At 34.8% G+C, this 14,709-nt stretch overlaps 2 protein-coding genes across 3 annotated transcripts; both read right to left on the bottom strand.

The window, feature by feature from the left end:
• Nucleotides 1-1,342: 1,342 nt before the first annotated feature.
• Nucleotides 1,343-8,720, bottom strand: LOC105154526 (uncharacterized). Of its 2 annotated transcripts, XM_011070113.2 has the most exons (4): nt 6,896-8,720; nt 5,891-5,986; nt 5,594-5,699; nt 1,343-4,473 (listed from the first exon to the last, which is right to left on the bottom strand). In XM_011070113.2, the coding sequence occupies exons 1-4, from the start codon at nt 7,272-7,274 to the stop codon at nt 4,416-4,418; spliced, it is 639 nt and encodes a 212-aa protein (XP_011068415.2). In that variant the 5' UTR covers nt 7,275-8,720; the 3' UTR covers nt 1,343-4,415. The 2 variants fall into 2 exon arrangements, with proteins under 2 accessions (XP_011068415.2, XP_087272826.1); XM_087416700.1 differs by lacking the exons at nt 1,343-4,473; nt 5,594-5,699 and adding an exon at nt 5,706-5,806.
• Nucleotides 8,721-8,860: 140 nt separating this feature from the next.
• On the bottom strand, nt 8,861-14,702 carry oxt (Xylosyltransferase oxt). The gene is made up of 7 exons (XM_011070152.2): nt 14,148-14,702; nt 12,978-13,459; nt 12,266-12,408; nt 12,031-12,197; nt 11,390-11,771; nt 9,810-10,768; nt 8,861-9,569 (listed from the first exon to the last, which is right to left on the bottom strand). Exons 1-7 carry the CDS (start codon nt 14,313-14,315, stop codon nt 9,111-9,113), a joined length of 2,760 nt encoding a protein of 919 aa, XP_011068454.1. The 5' UTR covers nt 14,316-14,702; the 3' UTR covers nt 8,861-9,110.
• Between the last annotated feature and the right edge of the window lie 7 nt (nt 14,703-14,709).

Genomic DNA, 14,709 nt, shown 5'->3' with positions numbered 1-14,709 from the left:
TAGAGCGGAAACGTTAAAAATTTTTGTATGTTTCAGATAAAAGTACATATATACATACATAAAAATTTTCACTTTTCATAAAAATTTCTTTTCACATTTCTTTTCTAAAGAAAAAGTTGACCCATTCTAGAGGAATGCGGAAATTCATATAAAAGACCTTTAAAAAGAAGAAAAAGACTAACTTGACTTCAGATAGTACGAAACATTCTAACAATTCTGGGAATGGAGAGATGCAATTAAAAAGGCTTTAGGTTGAAAAAATTTAGATACATCAGTCATTCAAAATAATAAAAATCGCGAATTTAAGTTTTAATTGCTCCATGTAACTTATTAAATTCTATTTCTAATTTATATTTACATTGAACGTTCCATGCTTAACTGTCTTAGCGTAATATTAATTACGATATATGCTCTGCATTAACAATCACGTTTCTCTATTAAGTTCTAATTAAAATTTAATGATTAATTTGAATTTTTTAATTCATTTACTACATTTTAGTGCTAGATAATTTTGTAAATTATTTTCGAATTTCAAGAATATCAATGGATTAATTATGTTAATATTGACTTGATATCAACAACCATGATAAATGGCCAAAGTTCTACTCTAACTCTGACACCACAGATGTGTAACATATGATAATTTGAAGAAAAAGTAAAAATCTATATCAAGCTGAAATTAGCTTATGTTGTTTTAGGTAAGTTTATAGAAAATATGTCTTTTGCGTATTTATAATCAGGCCTTATATTTAAGGCTTCCTTAAATATAAGGCCTGATTATAAATACGCAAAAGACATATTTTCTATAAACTTACCTAAAACAACATAAGCTAATTTCAGCTTGATATAGATTTTTTTATCTTCTGATATTCTACGAATTATTTCATTGATTACTGAATATCTGAAGATAAATTTAGGATAATAAAGATGCCTTATATACAAAGTTTGATTATGAATACGGGCATTTGTCTGAATGGAATCGAATGAAATTTCCTAAGAGCAGGTAAGAAAAGCCAGATCCCATACAAATTATCCTTACAAGATGATTCATTATAACACGACTCTTGGTTTGAAAGTCTTACGATTCATACAGATGTTTCAAAATCTTTCTGAAATATTTACTTAAGAACAAAAAATAATATTATAATAGGATAGAATTTCCTGACACAGCAAACAAAAAAATAAAATATTTCTATGATGATTCATCAAAATATATGATATATAATGTTTACATATTTATGTAATGAATAATGTATCCATTTTCAGTTAAATTGAAAGAAGTTTACAATAGGCAAAAATAATGGAGTACTTGTAGTAATCATCTGAAAAGAATGTTCAAGAATTTATCTTCAAGTTATATAATATATTCATGAATAAATATTTAAACGATCAAATCTTAATCTTTTATAAATCATACATGAATTTTGTTTAAACAGAGCTTCGTTTCAATCTAATGCTAAAACAAAACATTATTTTATTTCGATCTAACATTTAAAAAAATATTTTTCAACTTAACTTTTAATAAAACAAAATCAGGCTATATGGTCGAAGAATAAAAAATTATCAAATCTTTATGTAATAATCATTCACAATATCTACCCATAATTACCATGATCGCACGATTCATGTTCCTGCTCGCACATAAAATAAAATCAGCTTCTAAAATTAAACGTCTCATAAATCGAACATAGCTTATAAACTATATATTTAAGTCAATAGTGTCGTACATACAAATGGTTCATTACAACCTGTGTGTGTCCACAGTTACAATCCTGCGAGTTTAGGCTTCTACCGCCTTCCACCGCATTTCATTTTCTTTATTCTACGGAGCTAGAGTAGACGCATTCTTTCGGGCTCTCACGTTTTGTTTGACGACAATCAGATCGTTATTACAGCCCCTCAGATAGAGGAATTCCGTACCGTACATCTTAAATCAACAAAAAGTATCACAATGTAACTATTGTGAGACAACACGGTTCAATAAAAGATGTCCCAAGAACTAAGCGTCTCTTTCGACAAATTCTTTAAACGATCTCGAGTCTATTTTTATCTAAAAGTATAATACAGTTGTCGAATGACAAATTAAAAATTAGGGATATCTGGCAAAGTTTCAGACAGAAAAAAATATGAAGTATTAAAGCTTTAGCAGAATTGTAATTTAAAACTCGCCAATTAATATTAAAAATTGGATACGTTGGTTCAGCATTTCGTAAAAAATAAAAGGCATAGACATAAGAACGTACATAAAAAATCTATCATTATATTTCGTGTTTCTTTCTTGAATAATAAAACAGATATCGTTGATTCTGTTTATTATTTTAGTTGCAGCACCGCGCCTTCAAATACACACATATATAATGCCTCCTTTTTTTCAATACAGCAAATAAGAAGGTACGTACAACTAAGATATGAACAGATTCGCAATACGGAATACCGCTACCGAGATCGAGAGCGAGGCAAGCACGTGCGATGTATGAGTGTATCGCGATCTTCGACGTGCACTACATATGCAACGCACGTGTTCCTTGCGTTTCGTCGTTCGCCGCGCCGTAGGATGCATGCGATCTATTTGCGTCCCTCATTGCGCGCGATTACCTTCCGCTTTCTTCCCCGCATTCCGTCTTTATAAAATCGTCGCATACAACGAGCCTTACACATATCGTAAAATCGATAAATGACCAGTCGCGAGACACAATCCTCGTCCTCGATTAGTAACAAAATACAAAGAAAAATTTTCCTGCAATATTGTTGTCGCTATTACCGATATCGCATCTTTATTACATCCTCCTCCATCTTTTTTTCTTTATTTTTTTATTTCTTTACGAAATCGAGCTTGTCGTCTCTACGGCCACTTACCTCTCGTATAGCTTAAAAAAGGTGTGTGTGTGTGTGTGTATATATATATATATATATATATATATATAAATAATATATGTATACATACAGGATGTCTTAGGCGTCGCGCACTTTCTCTTGAATACAGAGATACTTCTTTTTTTACATACTTATTTAATTTATTCATTTCATATATATATTTTTATAATAATAAATATATTTTAAAAGCTCCAAATTAATCTTTTTCAAAGACCGCTTGCAGTCCAACGAATGACTTTTTTGTAGCTCGTAAAATTTTTCAGTTCTCGTTTATCAGTGAAAAGTGTTTAGTTTGGTACTTAAATATCTGTCGAGAGAAAGTACGCGAGAGTATGCATATATATACATATATATACATATACATATATATGTACATACTTTATGTTTACGCGTTCGATTTTTATTAATATAATTTATTTCTAGTTCTTCTCTCGTTTTTGCATAGTATCGCTCTCACTTTTCTGTTCTCATCGTATTCGTCTCATTGCTTTGTTAGTTTGTATCTTTAAATCGCACGCAAAGACAAATCCGAGCTGAACATATACGATTTTGCGCATATATTATCGGAACAATGATAGACTTTGATTGTTCGTATTACAAAAACTACTTCTGCTGGGTTATGTCAATCCTTATCCATATACAAAAGAGATTAATTATACAGTAGGTAATCCTCAGTAATCGACAATAGACTGTACATCTCGGTAACACGGAGCGTGTCAATTCTCTCTAATAACAACAAAAGAGATTATCACATTAGTATGAATCTCAGTAAGGAAGGTTAAATCAGAACCTTTATTGTTACTACAGCATCAACAGTGTTACGTCGTCATCTCCAGCGTTCGAAACTCTTATACACATTCTGGCTCTCCCTTTTATGAAAGTATCAAAAATATCCTTTCTAGCACTCATTCCCCAACAGACAACGAAAATTACGATATATCGTCTCGATACTAAAAATTAATTAAAGTATATAACTAACTTATCTAAGGTAGAGCTCACCTGCTCTTATGCAGGTCTCCTTGACTAAGATTCGTCCAGTCCCCCTTTTCCAGAAAGAAAAAAAAAAGAATCGTAAAAAGAATAAGAGAAGAAGAAATCATGATTGATAATAATAAAGATTGTCCTGCTTAAGCGCTAAATTGAGTTCAAGATGTAAAACTAAATAAAATTTATAAATATAGTACAATTGATATTAAGCGATAGAGCAATAATAGATTAATTATAGATACGTATAGGTAATAGCATTGTGTATCGTTGAATCCTATGGCGATTTTTTTTGTTATTTAAGTCCTCCGCTTAACAATAGCAGAATTGAGGATTGAATCAAACATCTGTGTTTCCGTATGTTCGATTTGATGAGTGAGTCTCGTTCAGTCGAACAATTCACCGCATGCACCAATCACCATTGCGGACTAGCAGCCACCTTGACTAGCTTCTTTTAAAATTTCTGCCATTTCCTGCCACCTCAATCCCATCGACGTAAATGTCCATTGGGCTAGCAACTTGTTCCACTATACTTCACCAAGTTCAGCAGGTACAAATCAATCTCCAGGATGTTCAGGGCAGCTACGATTCACTTGAAACCACTTATCAATACAGCTAGAAGAAACATGAAATTTTACATTATCTATCTTATCATAATGTACATAAGTAACTAAAGGTGATATTTTTAATTTGTTAAGTAATTAATGATTTGTATTTATAATATGTAATAATATAAGTATTATTTTAATATTATATCTTTTACTTCAAAAAGTAATCCAACTAGAAGAATATCATTTTCGAATTATTATCATAAATGAATTAGATGAATGTAAATTGTTAGAGATATTTTTTAAATTGTAACTTTTGATTATCTTAATTATTATTATATTATTCGATTTGTTATAATTTTGAAGAACATTAAAATCATTATAACTAAAAAAAGGTAATTTTGAAACAAAAATGACAAAAAAGACTTCAAAACTTATGTTTCTAAAATCAGCAGCACATGATACAGTTTTTTTTGCTCGAGTTCTAATAAATTATTAAGAATTGTACCACACGGAACATATAATTTCTAGTAATTTACTAAAATACAAGCAAACAAGAAAACATACATCGCGAGTCGCTGGCTTAAGAATATATTTTTTTTATCGATATTAGTTTATCAATCAATATTTTTTTGTTAAATTAAAAAATAAATAGTTTTCTCTTTTTTAAAAAACTTAATTTTTTTGTTATTACCTTAATAGTAAGAGAACGATATTATCTATTATATTTTAATATTTAAAAAATTCAATATTAAAAAGTGATATAGATATACTAATGTTTTTATAACAATTTATAGCAACTTATAATATTCTTTTCAATGAATTTCTTAACAATAACCAAACAACATTATCAGGTCTGTTTAACTCCTGAATAAATATTTATTTCATTTTAAATGCAAAATTTTTTTGAGATTTTACGTTACGCGAACAGATCTATTATCAACATATTTTCTGTTTTTCTTTCCAAAAAAAACATCAGTTCAACACAATATAGTGTCTATTAATTCTCACTGTATTAGTGTTAATATCAATATTAATATGTGAATTTAACATTATAGGTTTTAAATCCATACTATAATGACATTGATATAAGTACCAAGAATTACAAATCCACACCAATATTTTTTGCAGTATATGTAGATGAAGAATTAAAACAAAATACAGATAAATCATATTATCGTACATACTTTTTATGATATATACAGAGACAGGGCAAGCGGGCTATTAGATCTCCAGATTGTAACTCCTCCAAACAAATGACACATTCGCCTTTTCCATCCGTCAGCACATCCTCTGTCATGGAAATAAGCAAAGGCGTACTTAATTACCATCCTAATAATTACCATCAGCTAATTAATTAAATCAGACGAGCACCATTTCCGATGCAAACGATTCGCCGACTAATAAACAAGGGAAATTTAAGAAATGGTATCTATTATTAATCAAGATAAATATACAAGCTTGTCACCATTCGATCCACTTACCATTGTAACTGAGTCGTGGCTTGGTCAGGCACATGACCAGGTGACACTCGATATCATCCGGCAGAATAAACTTGGAGCATACAGGACACTTTAGACCTTGAACATGAAGGTGAAGAATGTCAGAAGGGACAGGATAAAAAAAATAGGCGGAGAAGAGTGAGGAGGAAAATCAAGGGGAGTGCAAATCGGAAAAACGCAAATACCGTAAAAGACCCGTCTGACCCGATCCACCGGGACTACAGCCTCGGCCTCGTGCTCGTTCAGGCACGAGCTCACTATAATTCCCATAATAAACCCGACATAACCTCAGCTATGGGCCGCTGTTTTGCGCGGCGATCCTCTCTCGAGCCTCATCTTTCCCATCCGCGTGCGATTTTCACGCGAGAGCTGACACGCCCTTTCTCCTCGTTCTCCCTTTACGCCACGGATATTTCTCGCCGATTCAAAATTTACCCAGGCCCCGCTGATGTGTCCTCGGGCTATCATCGATTGTGGTACGCGGTTACCGGGCCAACCACCCCGGCAACACGCGTCAAAACAAACGCCCCCTGTCCCACCCGCGAATCATCGTCGCGCACCAACTTCGTCTGCGGAGCTTTCGCGGTTGCGCGACTTAACCTCGCTTTTTTGCGGCGTTCGTCTCGCAATTAGGTTAGAGACTGCCGATTAAAGCCCTGCGAGAGTGAGATCCTTTAAAAGGCCTGATGGCACAGACTGAAAAATAATTCTGTCACGCGAATAAACATAAGATAGATGCGCGACGAATGACTGGCTAACAAACGATCAGATGACTCTATCTTAACAGTATTGTTTGTACAGGGCTCTTTCTCTTGATGCAGAATAACAAAGAATTGTTGAATGATTCACGTATCAATGATACAAAGACGATTTGTTAACTCTCAGAGTCGCAGTAAGAATTGCAGCAAGTTTGACAACCTGGAAGCGAGCAGTTTCCAGGTTGTCTGTAGACAGATGCATAAACATGTAGATGAGACTTGGACTTACCGTTAAGGGACCAAATGTGTGAAGGCAAGCTGTGAGCGGCGTAGACGCGACCACTCTCCTCGTCGGTGTCGTCGGAGTCGAGCTGCGGCAGACCGAGGGCCTGGCCAACTCCTACCCCGACCGAGGTGGAGAGGCTAGCCTGCTCGGCAGAGGAGAGATCCGGCACGGAACTCAGGGAGCGTGCACGCTGTCTACTGTCTCCGGACATACGCGAATTCTGCGATTGATTGGCCTGCTGATGTTGATGCTGAAGCATACCCACACCACCAGGCAGGGAGCGAAGCATAGAGAAGCCCTGCATCGTGGTCTCATTGGCTCCAGTGGAGGACTGACCGTTGCCACCAGCGGATTGTGCCACGGTACTCGCCTTGGCTCCCATCACAGCTGAGATGATTGTTGAAAAATCGTCACCACGTGTGTATCGTCCCGCGTTTCACCTCCACCGTCCACCTAATTCCGTCCGCCCTCCGCGACGATTAAATTCACCTGTCCGCTCGGTACAACCGGAAAGAGAAATAAGAAAAGAGGAACGCGACTCTCGGGATCACGGATACCTTCAGGTCCTGGCAGTGGTACGCGCGCACACACAAACACTGTGGCACCAGTTCTCGGCGCCTTCGTCTCGTCTCTTACTCTCTTCTACCCTCGGTCTATCTCGTACTCCCCAGTCCCCGCTCGGCGACGGCGTCGGCGTCGGTGGCAAATGACGACTGGACGACCTGGCACGGTCCCACCGGCGGTGCGACACTTTTACAGCACTTTGGGATTTAACTTAGGCCGGAATTTAGCTGACGGGCGCCACAACAAGCAAGTCATTTCGTCCGCGAACATACCAGCGGCTCATAGCACAAAACATTCCCCGACATCTTAAACTTCCTAGATGTCAACACGGTCGGCTCGCGCAGACACTCCACTCCACTGCACTCCTGCGCGTGCGACTTGGTGCAACTTTGCAGCTACGAAATAACTCGATGAATCATATCACGCCGTGAAGTGACGTGAAGTTCCTACTTAAGGGGATGAGAGATACGAAAGGACGAATCTGATTGGTGATGCCATGATGATAACACGATTACGAAGCATTCCGAAGTACCGGAGTGCGATTGTTTAAAAAAATGACGTTTTTTTTTATATTCTCTTCTTTATTTACGTCTCTTGCTTTCAATCAACTTACGTTTACATTCGTATTTGATATTTGAAAAAACTTTCGAATAAAAAATCAATATAAAAGATAAAATATAAATAACAGATAGAAAAAATATTTTTGAATTTTCTAACATTATGAAAATCTAGATATAACAAATTGATTCCAAAAATGTTTAACTTCAAAAAGCACACGTCACATACGCACATTAATTTACCTTAAGTAATTCTTAAGATACAGCTATGTGATTAGTTTATATCTTAAGATTTTATGATACTTAAGACGATTTTAAATAGAACAATTGTGAATATCAGCTTAAACACAAGTTATATGAATATGTATGAACAGAGCTTAAGGAGACCTAGATGATAGAAATCTCGAAGAGGGAAATTTGAAATAAAATGTAAACCATATTACAAATGTAAAAATAATATAATATAATAATATAACAATAAAATATTTAACTATATCTTTCTTAACTAATTATCAAAAGTATTATATATTATTTCTTTGTCTCAATTAAATATGTAACACATATTTGTTATATTTATTATCATCAAATAAAAAGACAAGTTTTTCAAGCAAGAGAATTCTAAGGCCGGTATTTGTAGTCGGTTCTTATTTTAAGATCATCTTAAGTAATATTTTAAGATATTAATATGACTTATAATTGACTATGACACATTTTAAAAATGTACTTAAGACGATCATATATTACTTTATCTTGTGTATATTAAATATAAGAATCAACTACCAACCTAAGAATTCTTTAAAACATATCTTTCGGCATTTTCTTAAGCTGTAAAAAAAACGACACCTCCTTTTATCAATATAATCCATTAATCTTTAATGTGAAAATATTCGACAGAAATATTAATCACACAACATATACCAAAAATGTATGTATACATATATTTATATATATACCTTTTGTCTTATAAATATGAAGTATATATATATATGTACAGTTTAATCGATATATAAAAATATCTAAAGATGTCTTGCAATCTTTATACACGTACAATAGGTTTCAAAACGGCGAAAATGGCACGTAGTTGGTAAAATAATTAATTAGTAGTTTTGACATAGGTTACGAGTATCAGCCTTTGAATCGGGGCTCAAGGAGCTCCAAGGGGTGTCGAGACACTTTTGTAACTTCGATTCGGACCGAATCTCACGATCAACATCACACATTTCATCGATCTCGTAGTGCTCGTATACTAATCTGTCCAGCCAATCGTCGAGGTCCTCACCGATCCTATTTTGACTGTGAGTAATCTGCTCATTCACTATCGCAGATTTCACTAACTTCGACCAGCTTTTATTCATTTCCTCTGTAATATGATAGACGGTGCTCGGACCGTCTATTATCTCCTTCGCCTTATCCAAGTTTATTCTCTTGGTCTTCCAATAGGACAACGGAATTACCAAGAATCTTAATTTCGCTATCAGCTGAGTGTCGGCAACTAATAATAATCGCCAAGTACCAACAGCTAATTGTTCGTTTAGCTGCGGCTTAACATGTCCTACCTGAAAAAAAAACAAAAAACTTGTTCTTTTCAAGAACTTCTTACACTGTTCATTTTTTCTCTTTTTTCTCCAACGTGAAGAGAAAAAGAAGAAAAATGAACTATGCAAGAAGTTTAGCTGAAAAGAGAACAGTAGTTCTACTCATGAAGTTACACAAGACCTAATTATGAAATAAGAGGGAAAAAAATTTTTTAAATTCCAACTGTAAGAAAAACGTTTGGTGTTGCATATGATAATTACCAAGGTCATTTCTTCGAGTAGTATATGATTCACGTCGGCGAGGCGGCCGTGCGGATCAATCCATAGGATTGATACATTCTGCGGTATTGTAACACTCGCGTCAAACTCATAGGCCAAGACCGGAGTCGAATACGGCCCTATACTACCCATCAAGTTTCTAAATGTCTGTTCCTTTTGATCGTAATCCGTGCTAACAGAGAGACTTCGTATCTTTCCCGACCATAATCTACTAGCAGAAAAATTGTGTCGCATAGAGATCAAAACCTCCACACGTCTCGTACGACTGTCAGGCAGTGCGGATACATCAGAGAATTCCTTTTTACTCTCTGCCAGAATTAATATACCAGCGAAACGATTCTCGCGAAAGTATGCAGTATTTTCCAGCAAGCGAATATTTTTGTGATCTATGTTCAGTTTGCGGTAAACCAATCTTGCCAAGGAATACGAGAGCGTTAGCAATGCATCATCCGGTAGTGGACTCAGATCCGCATGATGATACAGACTTTGCCAATACATATCGTAGCCTCGCGATCTAGTCGTTTTGTTCACTCGATCGGGATACAGCCATTCTTCCACGCGGTCTATAATTCTATAATCGATAACAGGTTCGAATTTACGGGCAAAGAATATATTGCGATCCGCCGTGTTTCGTAGCCGATTAAAATCCTCGAGTTTAAAATCGTTCGGACTGCATCCGCACCAATCCACCACGGCCTTGTACTGACACTTGCAACCTAACTTCCTCTTCCAATTAGTCATGTGCAGATTATTGTCTATGTAAGTATTGCAGAACCGTGAGTTTCTTATGACCGTGTGAAAGAATGACTCAGCTGGCAGCAAGGTATATTTGAATAGTTTTAAAAGATTGGATACCAGCTGATCAGGATTTGGACTGGCGACGTACTCGACAAAGTCTCGACTCAGAGCAAACCAGTCGCTACCACCATCGACTTGAATACCTGTAAAATTAATAAAATATTGTATAATTACATACACGTACATACACATATGCAGGTAGGTTTATATCGATGCTGTTTATTTTAAGAAATAATTTTTCAATATACTAGACATTGAATTGCAGGTACAATCCATTTAACGTTACTGTTGGTCAATTAAATACTTCGAAGCATTCAATTAACCAACTAGAAGAGATAATTTTTATTTATTAATGAACCAATTAAAGAATACTTCAAAGCATTTGTAGCATCAAGTAAAATCTTTATTAACACTGGAACACTCTTTGATGCTTGAAAAATTCAAAACAGATAATCCTAAACAATTCTAAGGACAATGTTTATAATCGTTTATCTATCTTTAAAAAATTTCTAATTTATGTATGTAAGCATGTAGTAATGCATATATCGAATAATGGAATACTTTTAAAGATCAGATCCACATGATGATACAGACTTTATGTATCTTATGACTTAAATGTAAATGAATTTATCAAACAGTGCTCAAAAAATACTTAGTAAAAAAATGTGTACAAGCTATCGATAAAAATACTATATGAGCGTAAATATGAAATAAAAATTTATAAACAATAAAATTAAAAAATTTATACAAAAATTTTAACATACCATCTGGTAATTTTCGATCACCGATTCGCCACATGCGTGCTTCACATTCGACAAAAGTCTTATCTAAACCTTGTTTAGCTATAAAACGCTGGACTTCCCTTCCATGCGACTTCGCAAAGTTCATACCCTTGTTCCAACTGAGAAATTCGATCAGCTGATTATTGCTTTTCAAAGGGAAGTCGGATTCCGATAGATTTACGAGAAAATCCCAGTGTTGATGATAGGCGAGCATCTGTTGCGCCGACTTCAAGAATGTCGTCAAAAGACTCGCACCACCCCAAATACTCGCGTGTCGCAGACCTTCCCCTCTTGCCACTTTGATATTGTTTAATTTACACAATTTTTCCAATTCCAACATTTCACGATATAAATAATCCTGCCTCTGAAAAAATACAATTTGATACAATATTGATCTATTTATCTGTTACATTCGTATAATAAGTTTATAATAGAAACAATTTTGAAAAACACTGTTTTTAAATTTAAAGAAAAAGTTTAAATGGAAATATATAATAAATTGTGATAATTGTAATTAAAAAATTTGTGTTTCATTTGATCACAATGATGTAAACAAATTATTTTTATTTCTTATCTAAATTAAAATTAAAATAATATTCTTCTTTTTACAGTATTAAACTTACCGCATCAACATGAATATAAAATAAATGCGAGGGATGATATAAAATACTGATAAGTCGTTTCACTTGCCGACTCGCCCTACCGTTCACCGTCAGCAGATAAGCTATTCGTACAGGTTGTTCGATTTCATTTTTTAAACTCGAATTTCTTGCCTCTTGAGGTTTAAATTCTGTCGAGACAAAAATTGCTCTTTAATAATATTATAGATGTCTACATTTTATACTTGCATTCACATACTCTGAATTCCAGTCCAATATATATTAATAGTTAAATAACCACCACATGTCTGTTTTGGATTACCGGAACACTTCATATTGCAGCTGGAATCTGGTAAACGTTTCGTCTGTAATGGTTCTTCCATTCCACAAAAACATTCTACCCTAAAATCAAATGGTATTTCAAAAAGGCTGCACAGCATATTCATATATACAGAATGACAAAAAAGATTTGGCTAAAGTTTTTTGTTTAGCAACTGACATTAGTAACATATATATACCAAAACACTAACCTTGGAATGTTAGTTATAGCTCATTATTATAAATAACAAAAATAATTAACATTTAAAATAGATACCTTTAACTTTTTGAAACAATCTTTAAGGCATTTCAGGACCATACATTCTACAGATAAATTCTCCCAAGCAGCTAAAAAAAATCTTTCTAATATTCCTTTTAAAAATCTTTTAGTATTTTTTTTCTTTTAATAAGATGTAACTAGTACTTCAGAGTTAATTTTTTGAATTATATGTAGTATTTTTTAAATTACTATCCAAGTAGCAAGCTAATATTAGTCTCATTTTAGTAAACATCCAAATGACGTCTTAATATTAATAATATCAGATTGTTACATAAGTAATATTTAGATAAACACAAAATGTGATAAAATGTTTTGTGGTCAAACTTTTTTGTCATTCTGTATATCAATTATAGATATTGACTAAGATACTAACGAGTACTCTGTACCAGCGTATGGAAATCCTGATTGAAGACACATATAAGCGCAACGCTCGGGCGTATTGATCCCTTTGAAGACGTGATAATAACCGGAAAGTGCTCTCAACGTTTTGTCGTCTTTGAAGCAGCCCAAGTTGATCGGTATGCCTGTAAAACCTGGAGAATGGGGACACAAAGATTGTACTCTTTCCGGGTACAACAAACCCTGCTGGCTAAGGCACGTCACATTGACAATGCGTTGCTTGCATGCTTGATTCTGAGCACGCGTTATGGCGCTCACCGCCTCCCGGACCGTAACTTCACACACAGGTGTGAAGTTCAATGACTTGCGATCTAGCTTTATTTTGGCGGTGCGATTTCTTAGCTGGGATTGTAGCTGAGTTTGTTTGTTTGTGTTTGTCTGCTTGTCGGGTGGAAGTTTCAGTTGACGTAAACCTTTTGGCAGGCCTTCATCCTCCTCTGGTTGAGAAGAACCACCCTGCAATTTGCCAGAGAGTATCATTATAATAAATTTATAAATATTCTATGTATTATAATATTCAGTGTTATATAAGAAAGCATTTTAGCATTCTTCTATATTAGGTATTCTATTATTATTTCTATCATTATTCGGTCTATTTTTTTAGTTAACATATACTTTCTATTTGTTTAAATTAACATATACTTTTTGTATATTAAATTGAAATAGGTATATGTAATTGATACCCAGCAAACGAGAATGGATTAAAATGGATTGAAATTTTTTTCTATCCGAATGCATATTTTAAATAACGAATACTTTTTTTTGGATTTAATTGGATTCAATTAGATTCAATTAGATGCAATTGAAAACTGTATTTTTTATTCAAAATTTTGAATTGAACAGTATTCACAATGCATAGAAAAAACTAATATTATTTTTAAATTGAAAGGCATAGAGATATGCTTCATGTAATTTCTATAAATAAATAAAAATGTATTTGCATCAATGTAATTGCAATGCAAAATTTATAAGCATTCATTTTAATATTCGTGAATATTTCTGAAAATCTGAATCCATTTCAATTCATTTCAATCCATTCTTGTTTGCTGAATACTTGGTAAAAGCAAAAAGAAAATTTTGTTTTAAAGCAATCTAATGTTGCAATAAGAAACAAACTTACTGTCTTTCAGGAGATAAGGCTTACCTCTCCAGACGATAACCGGCTGGACTTGCCCTTGTCATTATCCAGACCAAAGAATGTGTGTAGGTAGACCTGGACGCATAGCACAGTTATGCCAAAGGCAAAGATCAGCCGGTACTTGCGTAGGCAGCTCGACGATCGACCGCCTGGGTGGTTCCTGATGATCGCCATTATTTTTCGAGGCTCGCTTGCGATTACCGTCGATTACGGCATGCGATCGAGGAAGCCGGGTCCATCAGAGACTAAATGACTGTCTCGTTATGACGACGATCTCATCGGTGAGAATTATCCACTTCCGCCGTCTCCCTCAGCGGAGAACCAAACGTGCGTCTCCACTTTTACGCTCTGCGTCGCGCCCCATCGCACGTAATTACATGTAATTCGCACGAATACACCAAACGCGAGCACTACAACGCGACCACCGCGTCAGACAATGTCAGACAGCATCCCTTGAATGATTAAGCGCGATGGCGGAGGTTAGATCGCGCGGAGGTTAGGTTAGGGTTAGGGCTCATGCGTCACAGCGCGCGTGCCCTGGAGCTGCGTCGATTCGATGGCGGTCAGG

The sequence above is a fragment of the Acromyrmex echinatior genome, chromosome 2 (assembly GCF_024713525.1).
Source record: "Acromyrmex echinatior isolate Ae372 chromosome 2, ASM2471352v2, whole genome shotgun sequence".
In the NCBI taxonomy this organism is placed as follows: Eukaryota; Metazoa; Arthropoda; class Insecta; order Hymenoptera; family Formicidae; genus Acromyrmex; species Acromyrmex echinatior.
The sequence above is the reverse complement of the archived record's forward strand: the minus strand, read 5'-3'. Positions and strand labels throughout refer to the sequence as shown.

Bases quoted from the DNA above. Each gene is read 5' to 3' on its own strand.
- LOC105154526 (XM_011070113.2), bottom strand. From the start codon at position 7,274: ATGGGAGCCAAGGCGAGTACCGTGGCACAATCCGCTGGTGGCAACGGT. The intron at 5,700-5,890 runs GTAAGTGGATCG...TTTCCATGACAG, and splicing joins GCCACGACTCAGTTACAATG to AGGATGTGCTGACGGATGGA. The intron at 4,474-5,593 runs GTATGTACGATA...TGTTTCTTCTAG, and splicing joins CTCTGTATATATCATAAAAA to CTGTATTGATAAGTGGTTTC.
- oxt (XM_011070152.2), bottom strand. From the start codon at position 14,315: ATGGCGATCATCAGGAACCACCCAGGCGGTCGATCGTCGAGCTGCCTA. The intron at 12,409-12,977 runs GTTAGTATCTTA...ATTTGATTTTAG, and splicing joins TACGCTGGTACAGAGTACTC to GGTAGAATGTTTTTGTGGAA. The intron at 10,769-11,389 runs GTATGTTAAAAT...TTAATTTTACAG, and splicing joins TGATCGAAAATTACCAGATG to GTATTCAAGTCGATGGTGGT.